The sequence below is a fragment of the Garra rufa genome, chromosome 17, assembly GCF_049309525.1.
Source record: "Garra rufa chromosome 17, GarRuf1.0, whole genome shotgun sequence".
In the NCBI taxonomy this organism is placed as follows: Eukaryota; Metazoa; Chordata; class Actinopteri; order Cypriniformes; family Cyprinidae; genus Garra; species Garra rufa.
Genome location: NC_133377.1, coordinates 36,960,746 through 36,973,106, shown reverse-complemented (window position 1 = coordinate 36,973,106; position 12,361 = coordinate 36,960,746). Strand labels below are relative to the sequence as shown.

Below are 12,361 nucleotides of genomic sequence, written 5' to 3'. Positions count from 1 at the left end.
ATTTTTGGCAAATACAGGGAATGTGTTTATAGCATCAGCTGTGGTTCAGTCTCCCTAAAACTTTGCATGCTTGTTAAGAATCACCTGTTGCATGTGCTCACCAAGTTTTGTGAAGTTTTTAGCTTTCGTGTAGGCTTTGGTTATATTTGGACAGGTCTCTTTTTCTAAACGACCTTGTTCTATCTTCCCAAAGGGTAAATTTCATCATTTTTTGATAAATTATTGGCCGGGTGAGTTTTATTCGAGATTGAGTAAAAACATTTTCTCAGTCATTCAACAAAATGGTTTGATTGACAGCAGTGGTTCTAGAGGCAAAGTTGTTTGGAATGAGGAATTTGGAATTTATGCCCTTGAAAATAAGATATCAATCCTCTTGTGGATGATTTCTTTCAAATTTCTCACAGATCTTTAGGGCCATGAGTCAAACAGACCCACCGAGTTTCGTTCCGATCGACCTCCGTTAACCTTGTCTAATAGGTGCTCAAAGTTTGGCGGCCTATGGCAGCCATGTATTTTGAGATACGCAAATGTCCTTATAGCCACTTGTGGAGCTTTAGACCAAGACTGTGCATACAGATTTTCATGTCGATATAACGGTTTGGTAGTTATGACTGTTTTTATGTTTTTTTCACTCTTATATCGTCACCAAGTGGCCAAGCTCTGTAACTTTTTTCATTTGACATCAGATTCAGCTCTTACATATGCATTGTGAGTTTGGCAAAGATGTCTCATTCCATTCAAAAGTTATAGTTTGTTGCCATGCCCCTATCGAACGTTTTGTTGTTCCTTTGCGATGGAGAGTCGAATGTTAAACTTTTTTTTGATAATTATTGATATTCTCTCTCCAGAGAATCTTTCTGCACTGGTTCGGTGACAATCGGGCAAAGAAACTAGGACTAGTTTCCTTAATCATTTCATTTAACAAACAGTTTGATTGACAGCAGTGGCTCTACAGGCCAAGTTGTTGTATACACTCACTTACACCCTTGCAAAATGCGATATCTCCCCCAGTGGCCAATTTCTTTTAAAATTTTCACAGACCTTTAGGCCCATGAGTCAAACAGGCCCTAGGCCCAGTTTTGTTTTCGACTGACCTCAATTAACCTTGTCTAATAGGTGCTCAAAGTTTAGCGGCCTATGGCAGTCATGTGTATTGAGATATGCAAATGTGTTTATAGTGATTTGTGGAGCTTTGAACCAAAACTGTGTGTACAGATTTTCATGTGGATAGGACAAATAGTTCCACCACCAAGTGGCCAAACTTCACAACTTTTCTCATGTGACCTCAAATTCAGCTCTTACGTTCAGTGGTGTGAAAAAGTGTTGGCCCCCTTCCTGATTTTTTATTTTTTTGCATGTTTGTCACACTTTAATGTTTCAGATCATCAAACAAATTTAAATATTAATCAAAGATAACACAAGTAAACAAAACATGCAGTTTTTGAATGAAGTTTTTTTTTATTATGAAGGGAAAACTAAATCCAAACCCACATGGCCCTGTGTGAAAAAGTGTTTGCCCCCTAAACTTAATAACTGGTTGGGCCACACTTAGCAGCAACAACTACAATCAAGCGTTTGCGATAACTTGCAATGAGTCTGTTACAGCGATGTGCAGGAATTTTGGCCCACTCATCTTGGCAGAATTGTTGTAATTCAGCCACATTGGAGGTTTTTCTGGCATGAACCGCCTTTTTAAGGTCATGCCACAGCATCTCAATAGGATTCAGGTCAGAAATTTGACTAGGCCAGTCCAAAGTCTTCATTTTGTTTTTCTTCAGCCATTCAGAGGTGGATTTGCTGCTGTGTTTTGGATCATTGTCCTACTGCAGAACCCAAGTTCGCTTCAGCTTGAGTTCACGAACAGATGGCCGGACATTGTCCTTCAGGATTTTTTTGTAGACAGCTGAATTCATGGTTCAATTTATCACAGCAAGTCTTCCAGGTCCAGAAGCAGCAAAACAGCCCCAGACCATCACACTACCACCACCATATTTTACTGTTGCTATGATGTTCTTATTCTGAAGTGCTGTGTTACTTTTACGCCAGATGTAATGGGACACACACCTTCCAAAAAGTTAAACTTTTGTCTTGTCAGTCCACAGAGTATTTTCCTAAACGTCTTGGGGATCACCAAGATGTGTTCTGGCAAAACTGAGACAAGCCTTTATGCTCTTTTTGTTCAGCAGTGGTTTTCATCTTGGAACTCTGCCATGCAGGCCATTTTTGCCCAGTCTCTTTCTTATGATGGAGTCATGAACACAGACCATAACAGAGGCAAGAGAGGCCTGCAGTTCTTTAGATGTTGTTGTGTTGTAAAAATGAGAATCTTTATTGGGTATAAGTACAAAAAGTGGATGGCATTTGTGTTTTCATTCTCTTAATTATGCATGATTTCTTGCAAATGGATGGCCTCATTTTCTACCACGAGGTGGTGCCTACCATCAACTCTGTAGTTTTTCTTAAATATGTTAATGTTTTAGAAGTTCCCACTGTTAGTGATACTACAGCGGCTGCTGCATCAGGGCATAAATCCTGGGTTTCATTTCCTCCATCTGCCACATGTTACCATAACTCAACATAAAACACTGATCACTATATTGTGAAGTAGGTCACAGCGACACATCCGTGTGTGTGCTGCCCCACCTATCTGTTAGCCACAATGCCAAACACAGGGATCTGATGCAAACCTTAGACTGGGGAAGTTTCCTAATCCTGGATCCTCCTAATGGTGAATGATTGTTAAAGCAGAAGCTGTCGGCGTTGAATCCGAGAAATTAGATTTTTCATTCAAATATGGACCACCTCTTTTGGGAATCCAAGCCAGATCCGTTTCAGCCCAGATTTTGAAAGCATCAAAGGCAGAGATGTTCAAGATAGGGGCTAGAGAACCACTGTGCCGCCATCTGTTTACAACAGAAACTGGATGTTTTTGCCAAAACTGCCCACACATGCTCGTCCTGGCGGCACTAAACTGAAAATAAGCCTTGATGATGAACATTTTTTATTGGTTAGAGTATAAAAATCATACTTTGTTTCCAAATGTAAAGTAATAGCACTTCAAACCGAGGTCAAACATATCCAAATGGCATGAAATAAAATAGAGTTAGCCTGTTATGAAAATCCAAAAATATGAAAAAGAAGATATTCTTTAACACTTTAATTCAGTGCAAATATATTTATTGATACAGAGACTTTTTAACCTAAAACATTTCCATAGTTCCTATGGATAGCTTTACTAATTTGGTACATTTTCTCAGATCTGCTATTGTACGTTAATCAAAATCAACATGTACCTGCATGAGCTTCGGAGGAATATATATGCATACAAATATGATTATTTTCAATACAAAGCAGTACAATTTCTTAAAAAAGCAACACGTGGCTGTTGGCTTCTCATTTTAAATCATTATCAATCATTTTTAAAAATAGTTCAACATTTTCCCCTAAAAGATTTTGCTAAGGAAGAAACTTAAAAACTAAGAGAAGTAATAAGTTATCCAGCTAATATTAATGCAAGTTGTTTACTACAGTAATCGACTGAAATGATTTACACGTTTACGTGTGTCTGATATTCCTGATGCGCATGAGCACTGAACTGTTACCCCGAGGCACTGAATTTAGAGTTGTTTGTTATCTGTAACCAAATACAGTCATATCTAGAGATGCAAATTCTATTCTGTATGCAAATATGTTGTTTATAGCAGCTTTGATCACGATGTCTTTAACAAACCACAAATGAATCACAAAGACAACATTGTAGGAATGTGTTATTCACAGTCAGCCATGGTTAGTTTGTTCGACGAGGTGAAAGTCTCCCAAAACAGTGAGATAATCAGACATACCTTTTCTCCTTAATGAGTGAAAAATTATTGAGTGCACCTTTATGTTTTATCACACCTGCCAATGGTCTAAAATTAGAAATAATTTTAGATTTTAGAAGTTCTTTTTTTATATTTTAAAATATGTAACATTTAAAATTTGTATAAATTTTCTATAAACATTCTTTTTTTGTTTCTGCTAAATAATTTGAAGTGCAGTCCAACGGCTGGGATGTTGGCAATCGTTTAACAAGTAATAATGGTGCTAAATACTTAGATATTGAGCCTTTCCGTGTGCTCAGGGATTATTGTTCTTGGCAAATGATTTTATAGGATTCAGTATAACAATTCTCTGTACTCCAGATGGCAGTGTTGGACCACAGAAATGCACTGATCGCAAAACATACTGCAACTCAAACACACATAAAACATGACTTTATATAGACACTGACACATTTCTGAACACTTCACATTCACACTGCGCTGCTCGTAGAATTAATCATTTGCACTTTACCTGTCTGTTTGAATGTATGAATATATTTGACTGCTGATGGATTTTACCTTATATATTTCTATTTCATGGCAATGTCGGGGTGAATGAATTGTTTGAGGTTGTTTGACCAATCCAAACTTCCAGTCTTTCAGAGTTTTTAAGTCTCTTTTTGTCTCTGAATACAAACAGACAGCCGTTTTTATCAAATGATGGAATTACTGACAACCAGTAATCAATAAACAACAATTCTGATTTCCAAACAAGGTTCTGCATTATGAAAAAATCTCTAAAGTCCCTCAGACTTTATCAGTCCACATTTCTGCACTCGTCCTCTGCCATATCGTCCGCTTCTACTTCTTCCTCCTCCTCCTCTTCGTCGGTCGGTGCCGTGGCTCCTGCCTTTCTCACGCCGGGTTGGTGTTCTGCCATGCCCCTTTGCTCCTGTGAATCTTTAAAAAAGGGAGGATTTATCAAATGAAAGTTAACAAATAAATGGAATCAATAGATAATCTCATCTTTGTTTGGCTAATGTGTTGTTTGAGTAAACGGAGAGACATGCAAATGTGGTCATGTTTGTTTACTTTCTAATCTGGATTTTTTCCTGGAACATACTAGGATGTTTTAAAGGCACAAAGACCAAATATGTGACCCCGGACCACAAAACCAGTCATAAGGGTGATTTTTTTTGCAATTGAGATTTATACATCATCTGAAATCTAGCTGAATAACTCAGCCTTACACCGATGTATGGTTTGTTTGGACAGGACAATATTTGGCCGAGATAAAACTATTTGAAAATCTGGAATCTGAAGGTGCAAAAAAATCTAAATACTGAGAAAAAGACTTTAAATTTGTCTAAATTAAGTTCTTAGTTTTGATATATTTATGGTAGGAAATTTATAAAAAAGTTTAATGGAACATGATTTTTGATCATTTTGACCCATACACGGTATTTTTGGCTACTTCTACAAATATACCCGTGCTACTTAAGACTGGTTTTATGGTCCAGGGTCACATATACTATATCAGAGCTTAAATATGAGATGGAACTTCTTCACAGAAAGCATAACTTTGCAATAAAATGTAGTGGAAAAAAACTGCCTTTCACAATGAAAAGCTTTACTGTGAACCCAAGATCACATTTATGAAATGTTAAAAAATAAGTAACTCAAGTTTTTTCCCACTCAAAACAAGTCTTTAAAAACCTAATAACCCAAAGTCCACCTCCAATTGCATATAAATGGTGCTAAATAGTGTCTAAATGTGTGCCTACAATCTATTGTCTGTGGCCCAATCTCAGAAAACTGTTATCTGCGACTACTGGCGTATCTTTTAATGTATTTGTCTGAAAAAAGAAAGTCATATATACCTAAGATGGCTTGAGGGTGCGTAAAATGGTAACATGGGGTAATTTTCTTTTTTTGGGTGAACTATCCCTTTAAGAGGGTGACAGCATAAGTTTAATGTGAACATTAAATGATAAAAACACATGTAATAATTACAGCATTAATAAATTATTAATAATAATATAAATAAATGTTATAAAATATTATAAAATCACATAAAAACTGATCACAGATGTCAATGTTCCATGAGAATGGCCTATATTTGTGACCCTGGACAACAAAACCAGTCATAAGGGTCATTTTTTTCATGTGCAAGCTGAATAAATAAGATTTCCACTGCTGTATGGTTTGTTAGGATAGGACAATATTTGGCCAATATACAACTATTTGAAAATCTGGAATCTGAGGGTGCAAATAAAAATGAAAATACTGAGAAAATCTTAATGAAGTTTTGATATATTTACGGTAGGAAATTTACAAAATATCTTCATGGAGCATGATCTTTACTTAATATTCTAATGATTTTTGGCATAAAAGAAAAATAATTTTGAACCTTACTGTGTATTTTTGGCTATTGCTACAAATATACCTGTGCTACTTAAGACTGGTTTTGTAGTCCATTGTCACATTTCTTGATGATAATGACATGCATACTGTATGTAGAGGGTTCCTCTGTGATGTGATATTAGGATTACCAGGTGTGCAGGTTGAGGAAAGCTCCTCCCTCCCTCTCTGAATAGGGTCCTCCCCTTCCTCCTCTACATGAGGATACACACCTAATTTCTGCATGTGAGCCTCAGCCATCTGCTGCACGGCTATAAACACACGACCACAAACACGCACACAGGGGGATTCACAAATCAGGGATCATCAAACCACAAGGGGAAAATACAGGAACATATACAAACACACAGAGGTAAAGAGGGATGGGTCTGTTTACTTATTTAACAAGACTTCTGCACTGTGCCAACCAGAAAATGTTTTATTTACGCTACAATGACAGGACATGCAGAGACAGGAATACATCACCTGTCTTTTGGCAAATAGATGATTCACAAAAGACATTCAGAGACAACATCACAGTATCACAGCATAGCTATCTTCCCTTCTTTTAATTTCACGCAATAATAATAAAACAAATTTGTCATCATTGTCAGTTTTTTTCACCACAGAATAAAAAAAGAATAATAATAATAATAATTCAGCCTTCAAATCACAATTTGAGTTTATATCTTACAATTCTAAAAAAAAAAAAAAAATCTGAATTATAAAGTCAAAATCGTGTATTCCATGAACATGAAATAAAAAGTTAAAAAGTTAAAATTAAGATCATGCAATTTATAATTTTTTTTTTTACAAATACGGACCGTTTTGTTTATTTTCGCTCCGTCAATGGAAATAGATTGTAGACACGAAGCCAAAGACGAAAACAACAGCACCGTTATGTTGACATAATCTAGTAATCTAGATTGTCCTCAGTGGGTCACAATCTTTGTTGTGCACTGGTCTGATGGTGGATGTTTCTGATGCACGTCTGTCCTCTAAAACTGTGTGTATGTGTGTTTGCAGCTGTATGCTATCTGCTGTAATCCAGGATGATCCAGAGCAGCACAGACTCACACCCATCACAGCTGTCACCATCTCTAATCTTACACACACACGCATGGTAAAATGGGAAAAACAGACTTGCAGCTTGGGAGAGTTTTTAAACCCAGGGCCGGCACAGTGCAGGAAAATCTTCAGAAACAATATATATATATATATGAATTAGGGCCGGGACTCGATTAAAAAATTTAATCTAATTAATTAGAGGCTTTGTAATTAATTAATCGAAATTAATCGCATTTTAATCGCATATAAATATTTGACCTGAGAACAGTGAGAAGTACGTTTTTTTATATGCATTTTTAGTATACCATTGAATAATGACTGAATACATAAGCTTAAGCAACAAAATATTGTTTATTTTTGTTCAACCAAGTCCAACAGACCAGTGCAATATTGCCATTAAGTGTAGCAATAGGCTCGATGTGCTGCGGTGAGATGCGAATTCCTTGTTGCATAGCTTGCACACAACCATGCTCTTATCGACACTTCCATCCATTCGTTTTTTGTAACAAAATTTCCCATCCACAGGGCCAACCAAAGCGGTCCCATCAGCTTTTTTGTCCATGTTCACTGTGGTTTGTTTTGCTGCGTCCCAATTCGCCTACTTATACTATGCCCTATAAGTATGTACTCTTTTTGTGAAGAAAAGTACATACTTTTGAGTATGTAGCAGAATAGTAGGCAAGCTTTGGGACATACTACTTAGTCATAACTGCTTCTTTAACGGACGCTCTGTTGCTTAGTTACCTGAATCCTGTCACTGTTTAAACTGCCCTGTCAATCATCACAGTTAACATTATCTACATTTCGTTTAATTTAATTTCCTACCGTATTAGAGAGAAATTAAGAGGCACGTTCTTTAACGAGTCTTTCTTGCCGAGAACCCTGCTCTTGTGTTTGCTTAATTATGCATTTAAACGTTAATGACCAAACCTATCATTATAAATGTTGCTGCACATGGAATATAACGCGGATAACATTTAAAAAATATTTTTTATCAGGTTACACACTGGTTATTTATCACTCAAACCCCTTTCTCTACCTGTCCGTTGGTCGCGCATATCCTCCATGTTTGTAGTTTTTTAACACTTTTTATGTGTGTTTGTAGTTCTAATCGAATCCTCGTTCACGGCGCAGTGTGTTGTGGGCAATATTAGCCGTTAGAGTGTGCATTAATCGTTAAGTAGTAGACCATCCGGGAATATTTGGATTACTTTTTTTAAACATACTACGATTTGGGACATACAATACTATTTAGGACGGACGCAGCTTGTCTGAACGCTAGTTGGTGCTCCAGTATAATCGGTCCGCCGAGTCTCATCCAGTGAGAAACGTTCCGCTGTGCAAAACTAAGTGCGATTAAAATGCGTTAATTTTTTTTAACGCGTTATTTTTGTGTAATTAATTAATCTAAATTAACGTGTTAAAGTCCCGGCCCTAATATGAATATATACAGTGCTGCTTGAAAGTTTGTGAACCCTTTAGAATTTTCTATATTTCTGCATAAATATGATCCAAAACATCATCAGATATTCACCAAAATAACCCAATCAAACAAGTGATTTTTTGTCATTTTGTCAAAAATTATTCAGTATCCCTTTTGCTGCAGTAACTGAAGGTAAAGTTTTTTTTGTAAATGCTGATCAGTCCTGCACAATACCATGTAGCCTATTCCTTAGTGCAGAACTACTTAAACTCTGTGATGTTGGTGGGTTTCCCCTTATGACCTGCTTGCTTAGGTCTTTCCACAACATTTTAATTGGATTAAGGTCTGGATTTAGCCATTCCAAAACATTAACTGTGTTCTTCTTTAAACATTCTTTGGTAGAATGACTTGTGTGCTTGGGGTTGTTTTCTTGTTGCATGACCCACGTTCTCTTAAGACTCTGTTCTTAAACAGATGTCCTGACAATTTCCTTTAGAATTTGCTGGTATTATTCAGAATTCATTGTTTCATCAATGATGGCAGGCTGTCCTGGCCAAGATGTACCAAGATCCTGGCCACCACCACAATGTTTCACAGATGGGATGAGATTCTTAAGCTGGAATGCATTGTGTTCTTTTCTCCGAATATAATAGCTTTTCATTTAAACCAATAAACTCTATTTTGGTTTCATCCATTCATTAAACCTTTGTCCAATAGTCCTCTGGCTTGTCCACATGATCTTTAGCAAGCAATTTTCTTTTTGGAGAATAGTGGCTTTCTTTTTCTAAACTCTACCATGCAGACCATGGTACATTAATTATCATGAACATTAACATTAACCAATGTGAGAAAGGCATAAAGTTACTTGGAACTTTTGCAACCTCGCAGACTATTACACATTCTGCTTTGGAGTGATCTTTGTTGGTCTACCACTTCTCGGGAAGGTAACATTGGTCTTGAATTTTCATCCATTTGTGCACAATCTGTCTGACTGTGGATGTGTGGAGTCCAAACTCTTTAGAGATGGTTGTGTAACCTTTTCTAGTCTGATGAGCAACATCAACTCTTTTTCCGAGGTCCTCAGTAATCTCCTTTGTTTGTAACATTAATTCACTTCCACAAACATGATCAGACTTTGATAGATCCCTGTTCTTTGAATAAAACAGGTCACGTACTGACATTTGATAGTCATTGCACTGACTGAAAACGCATCTGCACAGATGGACTCTAATTTCACCTTTAAATTAAGTGCTAATCCAAGAGATTCACATACTTTTGCAACGCAGAGATTTGTAACACTGGATCATTTTTCTCTATAAATAAATGACAAAGAAACTCTTTATCTCTCACTTGTTTGACTGGGTTCTCTTTGTCTGCTTTCAGGCCTTTTATGAAAATCTGATGATGTTTTAGGTATTTATGCAGAAATATAGAAAATTCTAAATGGTTCACAAACTTTCAAGCAGCACCCTATATGCCTATCAAAGGAATATACACAATACAATAAGCACAGGTCACATATCACATGCAAAACTACAGGCTTTTACCTTTTAATGATGGTGGCTGGTAGATATTTGGGTTGATTCGTTTTGGCTTGAGGACACCATTTTCTCCTACAACCCACTGAAGATAGCATATATGTTAAATGTACATATCTCACACACACACACACACACACACACACACACACACACACACACACACACACACACACACACACACACCTCAACTCATTTTACAATATCCTTAAAATCAAACATATATAACCACTGAAGATAGCATATGATAGATAGATAGATAGATAGATAGATAGATAGATAGATAGATAGATAGATCACTTGGCCACAGTATGTTTATTAAATATTATCCATACAACATAAAGCGATATGTAAATTCAGCATTGTTCATTCAACGTATTGCAATGGAGTTTTGGTTCCTTCGACACACTATTTTCCTGTTTAATACTATATAAATAACAGTGACTTGACTTGACTATTGCGTTTTCCATGCACAAGTATTATGAAGGCAGTTTAACCTCCAGAACTGAGGTGGCACTGTGGTACCTGATGGGTGGAGATGTCATCCTCGGGAGATGTTTGGTCTGCTACTTTGAACAAAGTGGCAGGTGTGGGTCTTCTTCGTCGAATCTGAAAGACAAGCAGTAGAGAATTGTTACCTGAAAATAGAAAACTGTATTAGTGAGAAGCCATGATACTTTTATTCACAGCGATTAACAGTAAAACGATTAAAGGGTCAGTCCTCCTTTAACATTATAAATCATTTTACAACCTCTTTGCATATTAACTTGTGATACAGATTTGTAATATGACCTGTAATCAGAGTCTATTACAACCCCCCTGCAATATCCCCATTTGGGAAACCCTGTTCTAGATGTTGACTTTAATGAGGACATTTTGAATATGCGTCACTGCACGTGTGACATCTTGGCCAAAAAATGTGAATTAGAGAACTGTATCTGCGGCCTCCCTCCATGCAAACCCTTTCGATTTTCTCTACCCAATAGTCCCTGAACAGAAAACATTCATATGAATCTGCCAGATACAAAATACACAAGGACACAAATGGAAAAAGTGACTCTAGAGTACAGCGAAGCTCAGAAGTACACAGAGAACTGACTGACTAATGATCCCAAGAAAATGGCTCTTCTTCAACACTGCCAGGTAAACAAACCCACATCATGACAAAATGCTGACTAAAACCTCAAATTAAATTTTAATTTAAAGTTCACCCAAAGAGAATAGGAGAAAAGTTTGTGTGACCATCACAGTGGGGACCAATTTTTCTTTGGGGACCATAAAGTATCTTTCAACTACAGATTAAAGCAATTTCACAAACTAACTGTCAAACTTATTTAAAAATGAGGTAACCAGAGTCAATAAGTTCGACTCCAAATTAAACCCAAGTGATCAAAAGAGAATGTCTTTCACAAAAACACCTGATTAGATTTTAGAGCAAACTTCAAAGAACAGAAGCACTTGAAGGATTACACAAGGTTTCCTTAACACAGCAGTTCTCTACTCTAGTCCTCAAGGTCTATATTCCTGCAGAGTTTAGCGCCAGCCCTAATCAATCACACTAATCAAGGCCTTCTGGGTTACTAGAAAGTTACAGAGTAAGTTTGATCAAGGTTAGAGCTGAACTCTGAGGGGGTGATTATGCAGCACTATTTTCAACTATAAATTGAAAACGTTTTATGCGTTTTTGCCATTCATTAACAGAACAATGGCGCTTCAGGAGTCTGAAAATGCAAACTGCAAAAAGTCACATTTATTTTTGAAAATGATACCATTATTGCCTAAAAGTAAATTCATGCAAACGGTGATGTCATCAGTGTTGGGTAAGTTACTCAAAAAAAGTTACTCACAATATGGCATTGTATCAGTATTTTATTTTCTGAGTTGTGTTGTGGTAAAAATAGCAACAGGTAGCGGCAGTAGCTCACAGAGTGCAGTCATTTCACGTCATTGAAATAATAGTGCCTCCCATAGTCCAAAATATGTATAAACGATGTGGATTTTTTAAATAATGCAAGTTTTATTAGTTTTCTACTACGTATTTCAGTAAGAGACATAATTTATGCTATATTAAGCCATACAAGTCTTAATACCAAGGGTTCCCTTTAAACAAAACTCCCAAAAGGGGGTTCCCC

At 36.7% G+C, this 12,361-nt stretch overlaps 1 protein-coding gene across 2 annotated transcripts in view; it reads right to left on the bottom strand.

Moving 5' to 3' along the window:
* Nucleotides 1-3,155: 3,155 nt before the first annotated feature.
* ppp1r1b (protein phosphatase 1, regulatory (inhibitor) subunit 1B) overlaps nucleotides 3,156-12,361 on the bottom strand; it is a 34,538-nt gene continuing 25,332 nt past the window's right edge. For both annotated transcript variants that reach the window (XM_073821957.1, XM_073821956.1), the window contains exons 2-5: nucleotides 10,755-10,838; nucleotides 10,239-10,314; nucleotides 6,353-6,472; nucleotides 3,156-4,760 (exon numbers count right to left, since the gene is read on the bottom strand). In XM_073821957.1, coding sequence (XP_073678058.1) covers nucleotides 4,618-4,760; nucleotides 6,353-6,472; nucleotides 10,239-10,314; nucleotides 10,755-10,838 — 423 coding nt within the window. In that variant the 3' untranslated portion in view covers nucleotides 3,156-4,617. The remainder of the gene's footprint in view (nucleotides 4,761-6,352; nucleotides 6,473-10,238; nucleotides 10,315-10,754; nucleotides 10,839-12,361) is intronic.